The sequence below is a fragment of the Balaenoptera ricei genome, chromosome 10 (assembly GCF_028023285.1).
Source record: "Balaenoptera ricei isolate mBalRic1 chromosome 10, mBalRic1.hap2, whole genome shotgun sequence".
NCBI lineage: Eukaryota > Metazoa > Chordata > Mammalia > Artiodactyla > Balaenopteridae > Balaenoptera > Balaenoptera ricei.
Genome location: NC_082648.1, coordinates 13,372,709 through 13,394,519, shown reverse-complemented (window position 1 = coordinate 13,394,519; position 21,811 = coordinate 13,372,709). Strand labels below are relative to the sequence as shown.

At 36.7% G+C, this 21,811-nt stretch overlaps 2 protein-coding genes across 8 annotated transcripts in view; one reads left to right on the top strand and one right to left on the bottom strand.

Annotated features, from left to right (window-relative positions):
* The window catches only part of MGST1 (microsomal glutathione S-transferase 1), a 413,587-nt gene that overhangs the window by 215,031 nt on the left and 176,745 nt on the right, over nucleotides 1–21,811 (bottom strand). For 6 of the 7 annotated variants that reach the window (XM_059935387.1, XM_059935388.1, XM_059935378.1 and 3 more), the window contains one exon: nucleotides 14,440–14,505. The exons of the other annotated variant lie outside the window; for it this stretch is intronic. In XM_059935387.1, coding sequence (XP_059791370.1) covers nucleotides 14,440–14,505 — 66 coding nt within the window. The remainder of the gene's footprint in view (nucleotides 1–14,439; nucleotides 14,506–21,811) is intronic. 7 annotated transcript variants of the gene reach the window in all.
* SLC15A5 (solute carrier family 15 member 5) overlaps nucleotides 1–21,811 on the top strand; it is a 93,039-nt gene that overhangs the window by 28,087 nt on the left and 43,141 nt on the right. The window contains 1 exon segment of the mRNA XM_059935375.1: nucleotides 9,639–9,825. Within this exon segment, the coding sequence (XP_059791358.1) occupies nucleotides 9,639–9,825 (187 nt within the window).

Genomic DNA, 21,811 nt, shown 5'->3' with positions numbered 1-21,811 from the left:
GTGGCTGTGACTCACTGAGGGGACAGGGAAACTGTCAGCAGAAGTTCTGGGAAGTACTCCTTGGCGTGAGCCCTCCCGGAATCCACCATTAGCCCCACCAAAGAAACTGTAGGCCCGAGTGCTGGGTTACCTCAGGCCAAACAACCAACAGGGAGGGAACTCAGCCTCACCCATCAGCAGAGAAGTGGATTAAAGTTTTTCTGAGCTCTGCCCACCAGAGCAACACCCAGCTCTACCCACCACCAGTCCCTCCAATCAGGAAGCTTGCACAAGCCTCTTAGATATAGCCTCATCCACCAGAGGGCAGACAGCAGAAGCAATAAAAACTACAATCCTGCAACCTGTGGAACAAAAACCACATTCACAGAAAGATAGACAAAATGAAAAGGCAGAGGACTATGTACAAGATGAAGGAACATGATAAAACCCCAGAAAAACAACTAAATGAAGTGGAGGCAGGCAAACGTTCAGAAAAAGAATTCAGAATAGGGGCTTCCCTGGTGGCACAGTGGTTGAGAGTCTGCCTGCCGATGCAGGGGACACGGGTTTGAGCCCTGGTCTGGGAGGATCCCACATGCCGTGAAGCAGCTGGGCCCGTGAGCCACAGCTGCTGAGCCTGCGCGTCTGGAGCCTGTGCTCCGCAACAGGAGAGGCCGCGATGGTGAGAGGCCCACGCACCGCGATGAAGGGTGGCCCCCGCTTGCCGCAACTGGAGGGAGCCCTCGCACAGAAGCGAAGACCCAACACAGCCAAAAATAAATAAATTAATTAATTAAATTAAAAAAAAAAAAAAAGCAAAAAAGAATTCAGAATAATTATAGTGAAGATGATCCAGGACTTCGGAAAAAGAATGGAGGCAAAGATGGAGAAGATGCAAGAAATGTTTAACAAAGACCTAGAAGAATTAAAGAACAAACATCTAGAAGAACTAAAGAACAAACAAACAGAAATGAACAATACAATAACTGAATTGAAAAATACACTAGAAGGAATAGCAGAATAACTGAGGCAGAAGAACGGATAAGTAACTTGGAAGACAGAATGGTAGAATTCACTGCTGCAGAACAGAATAAAGAAAAAAGAATGAAAAGAAATGAAGACAGCCTAAGAGACCTCTGGGACAACATTAAACGCACCAACGTTCGCATTATAGGGGTCCCAAAAGGAGAAGGGCGAGAGAAAAAACCCAAGAAAATATTTGAAGAGATTATAGTCAAAAATTTCCCTAACATGGGAAAGGAATTGGCCACCCAATTCCAGGAAGTGCAGAGAGTCCCAGGCAGGATAAACCCAAGGAGAAACACGCCGAGACACATAGTAATCAAATTGACAAAGATTAAAGACAAAGAAAAATTATTAAAAGAAACAAGGGAAAAATGACAAATACAAGAGAACTCCCATAAGGTTAAGAGCTGATTCCTCAGCAGAAACTCTACAAGCCAGAAGGGTGTCGCACGATATACTTAAAGTGATGAAAGGGAAGAACGTACAACCAAGATTACTCTATCCCGCAAGGATCTCATTCAGATTCCACTGAGAAATCAAAAGCTTTACAGACAAGCAAAAGCTAAGAAAATTCAGCACCACCAAACCAGCTCTACAACAAATGCTAAAGGAATGTCTCTAAATGGGAAGCACAAGAGAAGAAAAGGACCTACAAAAACAAACCTAAAACAATTAAGAAAATGGTAATAAGAACATACATATCAATAATTACCTTAAATGTGAATGGATTAAGTGCTCCAACCAAAAGACACAGGTTCGCTGAACGGATACAAAAACAAGACCCATATGTATTCTGTCTACAAGAGATGCACTTTAGACCTAGGGACACATACAGACTGAAAGTGAGGGGGTGGAAAAAAATATTCCATGCAAATGGAAATCAAAAGAAAGCTGGAGTAGCTATACTCATATCAGATAAAATAGACTTTAAAATAAAGAATGTTACAAGAGGCAAGCAAGGACACTACATAATGATCAAGGGATCAATCCAAGAAGAAGATATACCAATTATAAATATATATGCACCCAACGTAGGAGCACCTCAATACATAAGGCAAATGCTAACAGCTCTAAAAGAGGAAATTGACAGTAACACAATAATAGTGGGGGACTGTAACACCTCACTTACACCAATGGACAGATAATCCAAACAGAAAATTAATAAGGAAACACAAGCGTTAAATGACACAATAGACCAGATAGATTTAATTGATATTTATAGGACATTCCATCCAAAAACAGCAGATTACACTTTCTTCTCAAGTGCCCACAGAACATTCTCCAGGATAGATCACATCTTGGGTCACAAATCAAGCCTTGGTAAATTTAAGAAAACTGAAATCATATTAAGCATCTTTTCTGACCACAGCGCTATGAGATTAGAAATCAATTACCGGGGAAAAAACGTAAAAAATACAAAAACATGGAGGCTAAACAATGTGTTACTATATAACCAAGAGATCACTGAAGAAATCAAAGAAGAAATCAGAAAATACCTAGAGACAAATGACAACAAAAACATGATGATCCAAAACCTATGGGATTCAGCAAAAGCAGTTCTAAGAGGGAAGTTTACAGCAATACAATCCTACCTCGAGAAACAACAAAAATCTCAAATAAACAATCTAACCTTACACTTAAAGGGACTAGAGAAAGAAAAACAAAGAAAACCCAAAGTCCATAGAAGGTAAGAAATCATAAAGATCAGAGCAGAAATAAATGAAATAGAAACGAAGAAAACAATAGCAAAGATCAATAAAACTAAAAGTTTGTTCTTTGAGAAGATAAACAAAATTGACAAACCTTTAGCCAGACTCATCAAGAAAAAGAGGGGGAGGACTCAAATCAATAAAATTAGAAATGAAAAAGAAGTTACAATGGACACCGCAGAAATATAAAGCATCATGAGAGACTACTACAAGCAACTCTGTGCTAATAAAATGGACAACCTGGAAGAAATGGACACAGTCTTAGAAAGGTATAACCTTCCAAGACTGAACCAAGAAGAAACAGAAAATATAACAGACCAATCACAAGTAATGAAGTTGAAACTGTGATTAAAAATCTTCCAACAAACAAAAGTCCAGGACCTGATGGCTTCACAGGTGAATTCTATCAAACATTTAGAGAAGAGCTAACACCCATCCTTCTCAAACTCTTCTAAAAAATTGCAGAGGAAGGAACACTCCCAAACTATGAGGCCACCACCACCCTGATAACAAAATCAGACAAAGATACTACAAAAAAAGAAAATTACAGACCTATATCACTGATGAATATAGATGCAAAAATCCTCAACAAAATACTAGCAAACAGAATCCAACAACACATCAAAAGGATCACACACCATGATCAAGTGTGATTTATCCCAGGGATGCAAGGATTCTTCAATATACGCAAATCAATCAATGTGATACACCATATTAACAAACTGAAGAATAAAAACCATATGATCATCTCAATAGATGTAGAAAAAGGTTTTGACAAAATTCTACACCCATTTATGATAAAGACTCTCCAGACAGTGGGCATAGAGGGAACCTACCTCAACATAATAAACATATATGACAAACCATAAAAGACAAACCCACAGCAAACATCATTCTCAATGGTGAAAAACTGAAAGCATTCCCTCTAAGATCAGGAACAAGACAAGGATGTCCACTCTTGCCACTATTATTCAACACAGTTTTGGGAGTCCTAGCCACGGCAATCAGAGAAGAAAAGGAAATAAAAGGAATACAAATTGGAAAAGAAGAAGTAAAACTGTCACTGTTTGCAGATGACATGATACTATACGTAGATAAGCCTAAAGATGCCAGCAGAAAATTACTAGAGGTAATCAATGAATTTGGTAAAGTAGCAGGATACATAATTAATGCACAGAAATCTCTTGCATTCCTATACACTAAACAATGAAAGATCAGAAAGAGAAATTAAGGAAACAATCCCATTCACCATTGCAACAAAAAGAATAAAATACCTAGGAATAAACATACCTAAGGATGTAAAATACCTGTACTCAGATAAACTGTAAGACACTGATGAAAGAAATCAAAGATGATGCAAACAGATGGAGAGATATACCATGTTCTTGGATTGGAAGACTCAATATTGTGAAAATGACTATACTACCCAAAGCAATCTACAGATTCAATGCAATCCCTAGCAAATTACCAGTGACATTTTTTACAGAACTAGAACAAACAATCTTAAAATTTGTATGGAGACACAAAAGACCCTGAATAGCCAAAGCAATCTTGAGGGAAAAAAATGGAGCTGGAGGAATCAGACTCCCTGACTTCAGACTATACTATAAAGCTACAGTAATCAAGACAATATGGTACTGGCACAAAAACCGAAATATAAATCAATGGAACAGGATAGAAAGCCCAGAGATAAACCCACGCACCTATGGTCAACTAGTCTATGACAAAGGAGGCAAGGATATACAGTGGAGAAAAGACAGACTCTTCAATAAGTGGTGCTGGGAAAACTGGACAGATACATGTAAAAGAATGAAATTAGAACACTCCCTAACACCATACACAAAAATAAACTCAAAATAGATTAAAGACCTAAATGTAAGACTGGACACTATAAAATTCTTAGAGGAAAACATAGGAAGAACACTCTTCGACATAAATCACAGCAAGATCTTTTTTGTCCCACCTCCTAGAGTAATGGAAATAAAAACAGAAATAAAAAAATGGGCCTAATGAAACTTAAAGGTTTTTGCACAGCAAAGGCAACTGTATACAAGATGAAAAGACAACCCTCAGTATAGGAGAAAATATTTGCAAAGGAATGAATGGACAAAGGATTAATCTCCAAATATATAAACAGCTCGTGCAGCTCAATATTAAAACAAACAACCCAATCAAAAAATGGGCAGAAGACCTAAATAGACATTTCTCCAAAGAAGACATACAAATGGCCAAGAGGCACATGAAAACCTGCTCAACATCACTAATTATTAGAGAAATGCAAATCAAAACTACAATGAGGTATCACCTCACACCAGTTAGAATGAGCATCATCAGAAAATCTACAAACAACAAATGCTGGAGAGAGTGTGGAGAAAAGGGAACCCTCCTACACTGCTGGTGGGAATGTAAATTGATACAGCCACTATGGAGAACAGTATGGAAGTTCCTTAAAAAACTAAAAATAGAATTACCATATGATCCAGCAATCCCACTACTAGGCATATACCCAGAGAAAACCATAATTCAAAAAGACACATGCACCCCAATGTTCATTGCAGCACTATTTACAATAGCCAGGTCATGGAAGCAACCTAAATGTCCATCAACAGACAAATGGATAAAGAAGAAGTGGTACATATATACAATGGAATATTACTCGGCCATAAAAAGGAACAAAATTGGGTCATTTGTAGAGACGTGGATGGATCTAGAGACTGTCATACAGAGTGAAGTAAGTCAGAAAGAGAAAAACAAATATTGTATATTAACGTATATATGTGGAATCTAGAAAAATGGTACAGATGAACCTGTTTGCAAGGTAGAAATAGAGACACAGATGTAGAGAACAAACGTATGGACACCAAGGGGGGAAGTGGCGGGGTGGTGGTGGTGGTGGTGTGATGAATTGGGAGATTGGGATTGATATGTAGACACTGATGTGTATAAAATTGATGACTAATAAGAACCTGCTGTATAAAAAAAATAAAAATCTAGAGGGGCTACATCGAAGATTCTGAAAGAAGCTGGGGATGTGCTCCTCTGACTTCTTCCAAGTAAGCAGTCTGCCTCACGTGCTGGAGACTGGTTTGTCACCCATGCTAGAAACCAACATCCATCCTCTACTACTAAGGGGGTTTTCAGATTCTTAAAGAAAAAGGCCGCAGAAAATATTACATTATATTCACACAGAAAATATAAGTAAAGCCAAGCTGAATGAATCAGCTTTTTCTAAAACCTCAACTCCAAAAACTCTTTCTTCACAGGAGTTAATATTTCACTTCATGTTGCCAAACAAAACAAACTTTCAGCAATGGTATCAGAGAGACTTGGTGTTGGGAAATACTTTCACTGAGGCTGAAGTCTGATCCGGTAGCCTCTATTCTCATGTTGACGTCCACCTTCCATTCCAAGAAACTCATTTAAACATATTTATCACTACAGGGTAGAAACAGTTTGTAAATCCAGGTTAGCTGTTTCTAACATATGCCAGGAGTATTCAAACACAGCGATTTCAGATGATAGAGTAACTGCTTGGAAGTTATTTGGATTATTTTAACATAACTGAACTAAGAGAATCCACATTAAACTTTGGGTGCTTGTTCCTGCAATAAGTAAATGTAACAACTGCTATTTATTAGCTGCTACATAATGCTGGAGTTGTGATGGGCTTCCCTAACTTTTAATCATAAGAGCCCTCAACCAGCTAAGGTCTTTTGCTAGCTGTTGATGGTTAGACTTCAAGCTTTGGTAGTGGGTGTATTCTTTTAACCTCAGAAGGGGAGGAGAAAGATGGTAGTTTTGTAAGCTTGGATAGACACTCTAAGCCACAGCTTTGACACACAAGTAAAAGCATGATGCCTATTTAGTTCTAGGGTAGTGTAGGTGAGCAGATAAGGTGTGCATATCTACAGGCGAACTTTTAAAACATATCACCATTTGCATCCCACACACTTTAATCACTGTCTCCCATATTGTTCTAGAACTGTACTATTCAATATGGTAGCCACTTGTTGCTCTTGAGCATTTGGAATGTGCCTTGTCCAAAATGAAACATACTATATGTGTAAAATACCAGATTTTGAAGACTCAATATGAAAAAAACCCCATGTAAATATCTCATTAATAATTTTTATATTGATCATGCTAAAATATTTTTACTTTATTGGGTTAAATAAATGTATTAAAATTTTTAAAAATATCATGAAAACATCTTAGAATGGAGAAATTAATCATGAGTACAAAATTACTAATGGTTCCGTGGGACGCCTCAAACCTTCTGTGCAAATAGCACAAATTACTGATTCTTACCTTCATAATGTAGTGACACCTGATTTTTTTGTTACTAAGCTCGAGTCTTCTCTGCAAACTGTTACATATTTTTAAATTTAACATAAATTAGAATAAATTTTGATAAGCTAATTTTTAAGCATATCACCAAACCTAGATGCCTAGTTTATTGCAAAGAACAAATACTAATACTTATTTACCACCTATATGTGTCAGAGCCTCTAAAAGATGACTTCACAGTGTCTAATTTAACCCCCAAAGCAAGCCTAGAGGGCAGATTTTATTATTCTAAATTTGAGTCTCAGAGACATTAAGTGACTTGCAATTTGTTCTTGGTTACCCTACTAGCATATGGCAGAGTGACTATTCCTACCCCAGGCTGGTATCAATGCACACACTTTGCTGTTACCCACTATGCCTCTCTTGCAGCTGGGTTAAAAATCCCTGGTACAGACTATACAGGTTCCAAAATCATATACAGCAATGTTATACCAGAAACTTCAAAGAAAATGGTTAGAATGTACTTCTCAAGGGAGGCAGAGGAAACTTCCATTGGGATAGGCTGGAATAAGATTTTTGCCTCCAGATGAAATAATCACCAGTATAAAGGCAATCAAAATACCAAGAATAAAACATCATCAAATTCCATATTTTAAGTTCAGTAGCCATTATTGACCTTCAGTTCCAAGACATACATTTAAAATACATTGATATTAAGGCCAATGATGTTGCCATTTGACATTACTGGCCATTCAAAGGTGAAAATGAATCTTTATTGACAGCAGTTATTCCTGAATTCTCAGAGGCTTGTATGAAATAAAAGTATTTAAAATTTTAAAAGGAGATGATTTCAGAACTTGAGGCAGAAGCAGAAATGATTTCAAGCTTTCAAGACATCGGGGCCTTTTTTTAGATTATGCAATATATTAATATTGCTTCACTAAAGATTAATAGTACATTTGCCACATTATTAAGTTAACAGGTTTCTGTGTCTGTGATTCATGCCGATAATAACTTTATTCCTGTTAACAATAATTCTCGCTTGAAATCAGTAACAGAAACTTCCAAGTTGTGCTGAGATCCTTTCAGTCTTAGAGTAGTTCTGCTGCCAGCACTATTTTAAAAACCATCCTTCATTTTCCTCTGACTGGGGATACATGCTTAATATTTTGATTGAACTAGGGCAGAACTAGCCAATACTCCCTTCCCTCTTGCCATCTGTACCCAGCCAAAACAATCCTGTTTACAATCCCAAGGGTCAAATTAAAGATTGGAAGATAAATTATCACCAGGACATATTTCATACAGATAGAAAGAATCTCAGTGAAAATGTGGTCCATTCCTGGGTTTAGGCAGTTAACATAGCAATAGGCTCATTTTACAACTGGCGGGCTGGTTATGACTCTGCTTCTCCTTATACCTTCTCGAATTGCACAATTGATAATAGAGAAGGAGTTAGTGAAGGTTTCAAACAAGAAGTTGTCATCTGGATGTTTGAGCCGGGTTGCTCTCCCAGGATGGAGGTAAGGCAGGAATCCTAATGTAGTTCACACACTGTAAGAAAAAATGGAGAATCCATTCCTCAAGGACAAGACTTGGGTTGACTTTCTCGCCAAGCCACTCAGTAGCTTTGTGTGCCCCTGGGAATTAAAGAAATACTCTGTGCTACTAAAGATAATGACAAAGATGTGATTATTGCAACACAGCTCAGGAACTAGAAAAGTGAGGAGATGCCCCTTTTCCTGTGACATTGTGCTTTAGTTCTGATGTTGTGACCTAATGAGAGGTTAGGAATACTTGAAGTGACTCCAAGTTAATGTTAGAGTTTTAGTTAGTATTAGGGTTTTTTTAAAAATGAAGAAATTCTAACACTACCTTGAGGGTTTCCAGTGAGGTAGAGGTGTTGTTGGTGTTTTGTTTTTGTTTTTTTTTTTTTCATTTCTGCTACTTTATTGTGCAACTCTTTTCATGGAGTTCCCTTTTTGGTCCTCTAGTGCCACACAATTAGTTTAAAAGGAGAGTATAGACACAAGTATGTTTTCTCTCCCTTTTCTCGTTTTACTTGGCTTATGTTAAAAACAAGGCCAATCCAGGGAGCCTATAAAGACAGCCTACAACAAGTAATGTGTTTCCTCACTGGGTCCCCTCTTCTTAGAGAAAAATCATTCTTACCTATTTTGCCATCAAACTCGATGCCATTTAAAGGATCTAGTCTAGCCCCAAACTATTTTTTAATCCAGGTGAAAATGAAAGTCTTAATACTTTCTACTGGCTTTTGCTTTATTGTTGGGAAAAACAAAAAGCTTATTTGCTTATATGCAAAATTTGTTACTTGCTTTCTTATGTGTCATCCCAAGCACAAAATTAGGGTCACTTTTACTTTTCCAAGGAAAATTAAGAAGATAGACTAGATGACAAAATATTCGTCCATAAAGAATCAGTAGAATTGTCAATAGACTAAACACAGTTCCTACTCTCCTTTGTCAGTTCATAATCATGACCTTGAAGACCTGGGGAACATCCAGCTCATCTGTCACAGAGTACTGGCAAGGGACAAGGCATCTGCCACAGGACACTTCCTCCAAAGTTACTTTAACCATTGTCTTACTGAATGGCTCTTTCCCCCTTCAAATACAGATTCCTTCAGGATATTATCTGCAGACCATGAATTCCAACCTGAATTTGGGTGGATTTCTTCTGCCAGTTGCAGTAATGAATGTCGCCAGCATCCTACCACTACTAATTCTAGCTCCTTTCATGGAGTATTTCAGCACCTGCCTATTTCCCTCTAAGAGAGATGGCCCATTTCTGTTGGCATGCATTAGTAAGTACAACTTACCATTTCAAGTGAATGGTTTACAACTTTTAAAATAAAAAAAACACTGTACTAGGATCTAAGCTAGCTATATGCTCCGGAGTAGAGTCTGATTTTGACAAATTGGGAAGAAGGTGAATTTGAGAGTGATTATGTCCATCTTCTCAAATCTCTACCTAGACATCAGTGTCCCATTTTCTTCTCATCCTTTTATGCTTCCTCAGACGATACGCATAAAGACTTGGTGCAACCTCCAGTGCCACCAAATGGCCTCTTCTTCTTCAAGTAAAGCAGTCTCTACTCCTAAGTCGATGCTGAGAATGTTCTTAAAAATTAACACAGGTAATGGACCTAAAAAATAATGCTGGGCTATACTTGGGAGGCTTTAACTTCTGAACCAGCAGAAAAATTTATTAAAAGTTAGTTGTATTCACAGCTTTAATATAGTACTTCTTCCAATAGTAAAGTGTATAACAATAATTTTCAAACATTTTTTCCAGCTTTATTGAGATATAATTGACACACTGTATAAGTTTAAGGTGCACAGTGTCATGAATTGATGCAAGTCTATATTGCAAAATATTTATCACAATAAGGTTAATTAACACATCCTTTACCTCACATAATTACAGCTTTGTTGTTGTTATGGTCTACTCCTATTTTTTTAAATTAATTTATTTTATTTTATTTATTTTTGGCTGCATTGGGTCTTCATTGCTGCTTGTGGGCTTTCTCTAGTTGCAGCGGGCGGGGGCTACTCTTCGTTGCGGTGCGCGGGCTTCTCATTGTGGTGGCTTCTCTCGTTGTGGAGCACGGGCTCTAGGAGCGTGGGCTTCAATAGTTGTGGCACGTGGGATCTAGAGCACAGGCTCAGTAGTTGTGGCACATGGGCTTAGTTGCTCTGCGGCACGCGGGCTCTTCCTGGACCAGGGATCAAACCTGTGTCCCCTGCATTGGCAGGCGGATTCTTTGGTCTACTCCCATTTTTTAAAGTGAAAAAAAATGTAGGACTTCTTACTCAGAACACAATCAATAGACTGTAAAATAAAATTTCTGCCAGTGAAATGGGAGAGGAGGAGCATTCAGGTCACACCCTCCTCTGCCTTGCTGTGGTCCCTCAGATGCTGCCATGGAACAAGAGGACAAACGATGGTACAGGAAAACCAGGCTCACTCTAACGACCAGAGATGGGGGGTCTCAGCCCCTGCTCAGCTACTGAGCTGCTCCTGGGTGAATTGGAAAAGGCACTTAACCTTTTTTGTCTTCTAGTTCACTTATTTTTTTCATTGAGGGGAATGCCCGAGATAAATTTTGGGTTCCTTTGTTCTGTAAGACTTTTGAAATAATTCAGGGTGACATCAGTACCTGGAGCCCAGTTGGGACACAGAGTGAAAGCTCTATAAATGTTAACTAATATTGAGTCATCATTTGCAAGGGGCAGGTCTCATTGTTTGGTGAGTATAAACACAAAACAAAGGGAGTTTGAAACGCTTAAGAAATAGCACGCAATGGCAACCTTATATCTTATCGTCTACTTGAGAAATAATTTCATTGAAATAGCCAAGGTCAAGCAACTGAAAGATTCTTTTCTCTTGGTTAACCAGTTGTTATTCTTAATTCCTCCTTTGTAGAGATCTGTGAAGACCAAGCAGTCTTCTAGTAACCCATTATTATATATTTTGCTGTTTCTCTGTTTATAAGTTACATTTTAGGGTATGTGCTTCCTATTTACCAAAGCCATCAACAAGATCACTCCAGATCACATCACAAAGTAGATTTGTTTTTGGAAAGAACTCAAAGTGACTAAACTCTCCCTAGTTTATTTTGTTATCTTCAACTGTAGAGGTCTTTAGTGCATATTCTGTTTTGATTTATTCCATAAGCCAGTAACCCTGACATTCTTTATTGTCATAGGTTTAGGCAAACTATAAATCTTAATAGGTTTTGACAGTTCTTAAATCTTAAAAAGTGCTTTTTTTGTCTGCCAGTGAAATCCAAAACAGTATTAGTGAATGCCCGGCAGTATTTGAGGATACAAAAGAAAAGTAAGACATCGTACCTACCCACAGCAAGTGTACTATTAATATATTGAATGCAGAAAAAAATGGGGGTAAATTTACATTGCAAAATCCCAGAAACTTTGGCAGTCCTGTCCAGAATCATGAAAATTCAGTCTAAGCTTCCAAATTATGCTTTAGTACTAAAAAAAATTTTTAATTGGGCTACTTTAGAGAAATATGGTATACAACATGGCTGAAAGAACTACTTTAAAAATCCTTTCTGGGAATTCCCTGGCAGTTCAGTGGTTAGGACTCCACATTTTCACTGCTGACCAAGTGAGGGCTCGGGTTCAGTCGCTGGTTGGAGAACTAAGATCCCGAAAGCCATGCTGTGCAGCCAAAAAAAAATCCTGAGAATAAGAAATCTTAAATTCACTTGAAATATGAGCAACTTTCTCTTGGACAATTCTCCACTCTTGCATATTTGAAATTATATCTATTCTTAAAGAAGTGTGTGTGCTTTTCTGGATAGAGCAAAGTTAGACAGAGTTATCTAACATATTGTTTGATGTTAATGAACTAAATATTCCCTGTGAAGATTGGTAACAGACTTATTGGGCAGGAAAAAGAAAAAAACTAGATTCATCTAAAAAAACTGAGCTATATTCTTCTGCATACAGAATACTGAATTCAGTTGTTTCTAAGCCAGACTCCATTCATTTGTTCATTTACATATTTGTTCACTTATTTGCATAATATTTTGCTATGGGAATATAAAGAGGTATGCATCTTTTTAACTAAATGTTTGCTTAAGTTTTCCATATTCTGCTTGTGATTATGGAAGATTAATAAGTTTTATCAGGACATATAAACATAAACCTAGGGTACTTTTTGATAGTAATTTACATAACTGAATTAACCTAACATTAAAATTTACTTTCACTTTGAACCCAAGTGCCTTGAAAATGTGAGTGAAGTATATAAATATATAAATTATGAACATACAAATATTTATGAATTCCTAATTGGAACCTAGGCACCTTCATATACATACCCCACTTAACTTCATGATAATTCATCATTTACTAGGTCAAGGGTCTCAAAGATAATGTCTTATTTGAATTCAGACCTTCTAATTCTAAGCCCATTGCATCATCATCATAATCATCATTATCATTATTCCACTTACCAGCCATACATAGTTCTTAGATTATAGAAGTTATCAGTATTAATTTGGAAACCTGACTGCTATTTCCAATTAAGGCTATGAAGTGAATGAAAAATTCTTTTGTCATCACAATGAGTAGTTGCTCCTGGAGTCTCCCACTCCCTTTCACATTCAGTCGTTCCCCATCATGTTTAAGGAGGAAGATGGTATAGACAATGACGATGCCTAGTGTTTGACATGGATAATCACAGCCCAGGCCAAGAGTGAGGGATAGAGAAATCTCATTCAGTTGGTCAAACTAGAAATTTAATAAAGGGAAAAAAATGAGCTCACTTTCCTTCATCTAGCTCATAAACAATGCAACGAAAGAGGAGTTTCTTATTCAAGATAGGACATTCTTGAGTTTATCAGCTAAAGAAATGAACAAGTGTACCAAAGTACCAACAATAAAAAATCTCCAAACCTTCCAGAACTGTGAAAGGCAAAGGTTTGATACGCTCAGAGTGTTTCATCAAGACTGTATTTTCCTAATGTTACATGTGACAGATTTGTCTGTTTAAAAGTCAACCTTAATATACTACAAATCTAGAATTAGTGATATTGTGATTTATCCTCTGTCATCGTTGGATATCCTTTGTTTTAGGCTTTTTCAGTTCAAAAATGTTTACACCATGAGTATTTCCTTTCCTTGCCATTAATTAAAGCCCTGGAGTATGTGGCATTTAGTAGCTAGTGCTGACACACACAAGCATTAATCTGACTAAAATTAGCCTAATTAAGATTGTTATTAAGCCTTATACAAAGCAGAAGTGTACAACACAGTAGGTAGCAATTATCTTGGCTTTTAAGTAGCACTGATATTGAAATGCAGATGAAGTATATTCAAATATCTGCCAGACCTTCCTCTTTAAAATAAAACTTGAAAATTCAAATTCTAACTTAAAGTCTTTTATGATATAGGTACAGCCAAGGTGTTGGTTCCTTTTTGTATAACCATTAACTTCTACTAGTTCTAATAATTGGCAGTAATATAAAATTTCTTTTTGGTTGGAATCAAAATGCTTGATAAATTAAAAACCAAGTCAGAGATCCAATCACCTTAATTGAAAGTAGGATTATTTCATCAAAACTACCTTCTCTCTATTATAGTTTTTAGAACTGTGACATTTTTCCAAGAAACATCACAGTGTATACCCATCGCAAAATACCTGGCAAGAGGAAGTGTATAAACACTAAAAGGAGTAACATGCAAATATCTAGCCTGAATAACTCGTTCATTCGGTTGTTCACTTGTTTAATAAAAGCACGTTAATGTTCTCAGGTTCTTACTTTTAAAGTTGACATGAACACCGGAATTAAATTTGAGGTGAAGTAGACCATCTAGTAAGCCATCTGAAGCAATAATTTATGCTTACAGATACATTTGTATAACTGATCTCCATGTAAATGAGTTACCTGTTCCAGATTCAGAAGTTAAAACACAAAATGAAGCTGAATCTCCGGAAATGAGTTCCCAGTGGTCTAAAGAGAAACGAAAGACAGAATATGGAAAGCTCAATTCAAATACAGGAACATACCACTAGTAGGAGAAACAATAAAGCAAAAAACATATGCCATTCTAATAGTGGGTGAGAAAGATCTTCCACAAAGGCAGCAGATATGTATGATGATAAAATCACAGCTGTCTCTATAAGAATGTTTTATGGACACCAGTATATTCTTACATTAGCTAATTTCATATTCTCAGAATTTTCCAAAATCATGGATCCAAGGGCAATTTCTCAAGGACTCAATAGAATTCCATACTTACTGTTATGTTACATATCAGAGACTCATACATCAAACTGCACATAAAAAACCCATAGTTTTCTCAGTGAGGTAAATTTAGCCAATAATGGAAGAATCTTAACATATCTATATTGTAGTATTAGATTCTGCTTCAATAGGAAATGGCAAGTACAACCGAAAAGTTTGAATAAATTCTGACTTTTAAAAATTTCATTGTGGTCTAGTTTGGAAAATTATTACATGGTGGGATAATAGAATAAACTATAAGAGCTTTAAGACTTTTATAGACCTGTCTACAATCACACAGCCAATATTAAAACATACATTATTTATCTGAATATAATATCTCCTTTGGAACCATGTGCTTTATCTTGTAAATACAGATCTGCTAGAGGTGTAAAATGTGTACATTCTGATAAACTGCACTCTGCTTTGGACGAGTTATGATCTAATAGAAGTTAGGAATAAAAATGGAGCAGATTAAATTTAGGTTGGAATCCAACTTTGTTATGAATTTTTAAAAAGCCATTTTTCACTTGCACCAGAGTGCAGAAGCAAATAAAAAGCAAATGTAGTTACCTAGATGCTTCAGGTAAAATACACTTTGCCCTAAAATATCTAGGTAAATGAGTTAAATATTTGTGCTTTGCTTGAAATTGTCTGGAGAACTATCTTTCATTGGATTTTCCTAGACCAGGTCTCATAGTGCTCTAGAGAAGTTTAATGTGTGTAGAAATCTTCTTGGATCTTGTTGAATGCAGATCTGATTCAGTCCTTCTAGGATGAAGCTTGAGATTCTGTATGTCTAGCAAGCTTCCAGGTGATCCCTAAGCTGTTGATCAGGGACTATACTTTGAGTTTCAAGGACAGAGCAAGAGGCCAAGAGACTTCTCTCTCACATTCCACGTCTATGTACAGGAAACAGAGGCCCAGGTAAAAATGCCACAATTCCGCATCAAGTCAGAGCTAAAATTCCTCAGTAGGCAATAAAAACTGATGATTAAACCAAGGTTTGGCCAAACCACTACACTCATGGGCCAAATCTGGCCCACGATTTGCTTTTGCACTGTGTGCAAACTAAGAATTATTTTCACAGATGAACATTTGCAATTGATTTGATAAGAAATGATAACTTTGCATACCAATGAAGTGAAATTGCATCCCCCCAAAAAAGAATTATTATTTTGAATTTCATCAATAAAAAATTTGTAGAAATTTATTCTATCTCTTGTAACATAAGTACCTACATATCTTCAAAATATTGCCTTTTGTCCCACAAAAACTAAAATATTTATTACTGGCCTTTTACAAAATGTGCTTATCTCTTGTCTAAACTAATGTCTCTAATGCTATAAACATTCCTGGATAAAATATCAATATAAGCCATTTTACATAGGACAGGTGATAACCAAAAAAAAAAAAGGGGAGGTGGACATGATATTTTTTATCTAGATTTACACTAAATTAGTTAGAATGAGAGGTATCATAGAAGATACTCATAGAATTCAAATTCTGAAACAAGAAAGCCAAGAAATTTTGAAAACTTATTTCTATCTACCTTAACACCTTCTTTAAAGTTCATGGGACTAGCCTACAATTTAATTGCACAATTTGAACAATTTAATTTGTATGTAATATCTGAACATACCTGTGATCAGTTTGCTAGTGCTATCAGAACAAGACACCATAAACTAGGTGGCTTTCACAACAGAAATTTATTTACAGTTCTGGAGGCTAGAAGTCCAAGATTAATGTGTTGGCAGGTTTAATTTCTCCTGAGGCCTCTCCCCTTGCCTTGCAGATGGCCTGCCTTCTTGCTGTGTTGTCACCCTTCCTTTCTTCTGTGTATGCACAGACTTGGTATCTTTTCCTCTGCTTACAAAGATACCAGTCATATTGCCTTAGGGCCCCACGCTTATGACCTCACTTAACCTTAATTACCTCTTTAAAGGCTCTGTCTCCAAATAATCACTTTGGGGGTTAGGGCTTCAACATATGAATTTTAGAAGGAACACAATTCAGTCAATTGTGTGTGTGTGTGTGTGTGTGTGTGTATGAAATTGGGTTGCATATTATGCTAGATTGGCAGCATTTTTTCCTTTTTCAGTGTACATAAGAACGTTTCCTCATATAGTTAAATTAATCTGAGATTCAGGGAAGTGTGGTAGGTCAGAAAACAAATAGTACTGAAAGTTTTTTAACAATAAGTAACAGTGTCTGGCCCCTGCTTTCTCTATATCCAGTCATAATTTCCAGAGGTAAATCATTTTTAAATTTTAGGTGTTATTTGTCTAAGTTAATATTGCTAAAGAATATGATTATAAAATATTTTTAAACAATAATCATATATATATCATTGCAAAACCAAAGAAAGAATTTATTTTTCTGCACTTAATAAGTAGGTGATTTTCCCCAATTTTTTTTTCTTGACCTCACCACACAGCTTGTGGGATCTTAGTTCCCTGACCAGGGATTGAACCTGGGCCCTTGGCAGTGAGAGCATGAAGTCCTAACCATTGAACTGCCAGGAAATTCCCACCAGTTATTTAATTAAAAAGTTTCCTTAAATTTGCAAACTGCTCTACCAGTTACCACTAGCTTTTTCCCAGTACTAACACATATAGGGTAATGTACTAATGGCCCCTTTTCTTCCGGAAATCTTGCAGACTTCCACGTCTTTGTTCTCTATCTCGACTCTAGATCTGCTGCTGGTGCTTGCCTCTGTTAGGTCTCTTGCTTACCTCGCTTCCACTTTCTTGGTTTACTCCCTCTTTTATTACCCTTTATCTCTAAGCAGCTTTCTAAGAAAGGGTATGTGGAGGTAAAATTTCCAAGTACTTATGTGACTACAAAGTCTTCTTTACCCTCATACTTGATTAATTGGTTGAAATCACCTTTCTTCAGAATTTTAAAACCATCACTCTATCGTCATCAGGGACTTGAATGACTATTGAGAAGCCCAGTGCCCTTCTGATGTTCATTCCTATGTTTATGACCTCTTTTCCTAACTGGAACACTCTTCTCCCTACCTATGATATTCCAAAATGTCATATTATTGTGCCCTGGTGAAGGTCTTTTCAACCACTGTACTCTTCACCAGGTGGACTCTTTCATTCAGAGAAATGTTCTGTTATTTTTTAAAAATAATTTCCTCTCCTTCATTTTCTCTGTATTTCTTTTGTCAATTCCTATTGATCAGCTGTTGAACCCTCCTAAAATAATCCAATAAGTCTCTTTAAAAAACAACAACAATAAACCTTTATTGAGGTATGATTGACCTACAAATAGTTTATAATTTTTTGTGTGTGATAAGAACACAACATAGGGCTTCCCTGGTGGTGCAGTGGTTAAGAATCCACCTGCCAGTGCAGGGGACATGGGTTCAAGCCTTGGTCCAGGAAAATCCTACATGCCGCAGAGCAACTAAGCCCGTGCACCACAACTACTGAGCCTGTGCTCTAGAGCCCGCAAACCACAACTACCGAACCTGTGTGCTGCAACTACTGAAGTCTGCATGCCTAGAGCCCGTGCTCTGCAACAAGAGAAGCCACCGCAGTGAGAAGCCCGCGCACTGCAACGAAAGAGTAGCCCCCACTCACCGCAACTAGAGAAAGTCTGTGTGCAAGCAACAAAGACCCAACGCAGCCAAAAATAAAATAAATAAATTTATAAAAAAAAAGAACACAACATAAGATCTACCCTCTTAGCAAATTTTTTAAGTATATAGTAGAATATTATTAACTATAGGTACTGTGCTGTACGGTAGATCTCTAGGACTTATTCATCTAGTATAACAGAAACTTTGTATACTTTGATGAATACCTCCTCATTTCTCCCTCCTCCTGCCCCTGGCAACTACCATTCTACTCTCTGTTTCAATGAGCTTGATTATTTTATATTCCATATAAAAGTGATATCATGTAGTATTTGTCCTTCCATGTCTGGCTTACTCCACTTAGCAAAATGTTCTCCAAGTTCATCCATGTTGTCACAAATCGCTTGATTTCTTTCTGTTTTAAGGCTGAATAATACTCCATTGTGTGTATACGCCACATTTTTCTTTATCTATTTATCCATTGATGGACATTATGTTGTTTGCATGTCTTGGCTATTGTAACTAATGCTGCAATGAACATGTAAATGGAGATATTTCTTCAAAATTCTGATTTCATTTCCTTTAGATACATACCCAGATTGCTGGATCATATAATAGTTCTATTTTTAATTTTTTGAGGGAACTTCCATACTGTTTTCCATAATGGCTCACCATTTTATATTCCCACCAGGAGTGTATAAGAGTTCTTCACTCCACAGCCTTACCACCCTTATCTTTTTGTCTTATCACCTTTGTCTTTTTGATAATAGCCATTCTGACAGGAGTGAGGTGATATCTCATTGTGGTTTTGATTAGCATTTCTGTGATTATTAGTGAGTTTTTTAAAATTTTTATTTATTTTTGGCTCTGTTGGGTCTTCGTTGCTGCACGCGGGCTTTCTCTAGCTGCAGCGACTGGGGGCTACTCTTCGTTGCAGTGTGTGGGCTTCTCATTGCAGTGGCTTCTCTTGTTGTGGAGCACGGGCTTTAGGTGCGAGGGCTTCAGTAGTTGCAGCACGTGGGCTCAGTAGTTGCAGCATGTGGGCCCTAGAGCATGCAGGCTTCAGTAGTTGCGTGTGTGCTCTAGAGTGCAGGCTCAGTAGTTGTGGTGCATGGGCTTAGTTGCTTCACGGCATGTGGGATCTTCCCGGACCAGAGATCGAACCTGTGTCCCCTGCCTTGTCTGGTGGATTCTTAACCACTGCACCACTAGGGAAGTCCATGATTAGTGATGTTGAACACCTTTTCACATACCTGTTGACCATCTGTGTGTCTTCTTTGGAGAAGTGTCTATTCAGTTCCTTTGCTCATTTTTAATCAGATTATTTTGTTTGTTTGTTTTGGCTACTGAGTTGTAGGAGTTCTCTTTATCAGATATATGGCCTGCAAACATTTGCACTTGTTCTGTGGGTTTCCTTTTCATTTTATTGATTATTTCCTTTGTGTGCAGAATCTTTTTAGTTTGATGTCACACTTGTCTATTTTTGCTTTTGTTGCTTGTGCTTTTGGTGTCATATCCAAGAAAGCATTGCCAAGACCAAAGCTTTTACCCTATGTTTTCTTCTAGGAGTTTTGCAGTTGCAGGTCCTAACAATTGAATCTTTGATCCATTTTTGGTTAATTTTTGTGAATGGTATAAGATAGTGATCTAATTTCATTCTTTTGCATGAGGATAGCCAATTTACCCAACGTTACTTTTTGAAGATACTATCCTTCCCCATTGTATTTTTAGCACCTTTGTCAAAGATCAGTTGATAATAAATGTGTGAGTTTATTTCTGGGCTCTCTATTCTGTTTCATTGGTCTTTATGTCTGCCTTTATGCAGTATCATACTGTTTTAATTACTGTACCTTTGTAATATATTTTGAAATTAGGAAGTATGATGCCTTCAGCTCTGTTCTTCTTGCTCAAAATTGTTTTGGCTCTCAGGGTCTTCCATGACTCTATGTGCATTTTACAATTATTTTTTTCTGTCTGTAAAAAGTGCCACTGGGGGTTTAATAGAGATTGCATTGAATCTATACACCACTTTAAATAATATGGACATTTTAACAATATTAGTTCTTCCAATCCATGAGTATGTCATGTCTTTCTATTTATTTATATATGCTTTAATTTCTTCAATCAGTGTTTTAGAGCTTTCAGTGTACAAGTCTTTCGCCATCTTGGTCCAGTTCATTCCTAAGTATTTATTCTTTTTGTTGCTATTGTAAACGGGATTATATTCTTAATTTCTTTTTCAGATAGTGTGTCGTTAGTGAATAGAAACACAGTGATTTTTGTATGTTAGTTTTGAATCCTGAAACCTTTCTGAATTCGTTTATTAGTTCTAATAAATTTTTTGGGTGAATTCTTTAGGATTTTCTACATATATGGTCATGTCATCTGCATGATTTTACTTCTTTCCTTCCACTTTGGATGTCTTTTATTTCTTCTTCTTGAATAATTGTTCTGGCTAGGGCTTCCAGGAATATGCTGAATATAAGTGGCCAGAGTGGGTATCCTTGCTTTGTTCCAAATCTTAGAAAAAAAGCTTTCAGTTTTTCACCATTGAGTATTATGCTAGCAGTGGGCTTTTCTTACATGGTCTTTATTATATTGAGGTAAAATCCTTCCATACCTATTTTGTTGATAGTTTTTATCGTAAAAGGTGTGGAATTTTGTCAAATGTCTTTTCTGCATCTTTTGAGATGATCATGTGATTTTTATTTTTCTGTTAATGTGGTGTATCACATTTATTTATTTATGGATGTTGAACTATCCTTGCATCCCAGGGATAAATTCTATTTAATCACAGTGTATGATCCTTTTAATGTGCTATTGAATTTGGTTTGTTAACGTTTTGTTGAGGAGTTTTTCATCCATATTCATCAGGGATATTGGCCTGAAGTTTTTCTTGTAGTGTCTTCATCTGGCTTTGGTACTGTGGTGATACTGGACTCATAAAATGAGTTTGGGAGTAACCCTTCCTCTTCTATTTTTTGTAAGAGTTTAAGAAGAATTTAAATGTTCGGTAGCGTTTACCAGTGAAATCATCTGGCCCTGGGCTTCTCTTTGTTGGGAGGTTTCTTATTACCTTACTCCTTACTAATATTGGTCTATTCAGGCCTTCTATTTCTTCTTTATTTTTAATCTATAGTTTTCTAATTTATTTATAATAAAGTATTGCATTTTATTAAAAAACAAGTTTTACTTTTAAAAATGATGACAATTTAAATGTGATGAAGAAGATAAATATACACCCTCCGACAGTACTGACAGGATAACAAAATGGTATAATCCTTTCTAGAGCAATTTAGCAATATGCATCAAAAGAATTAATATGCCTGGATGTCTATTTAGAAGTAGGGGCAAAGAATGCTTTTTTTTTTTTTTTTTGAATTTTATTTTATTTTTTTTATACAGCAGGTTCTTATTAGTCATCTATTTTATACATATTGTGTA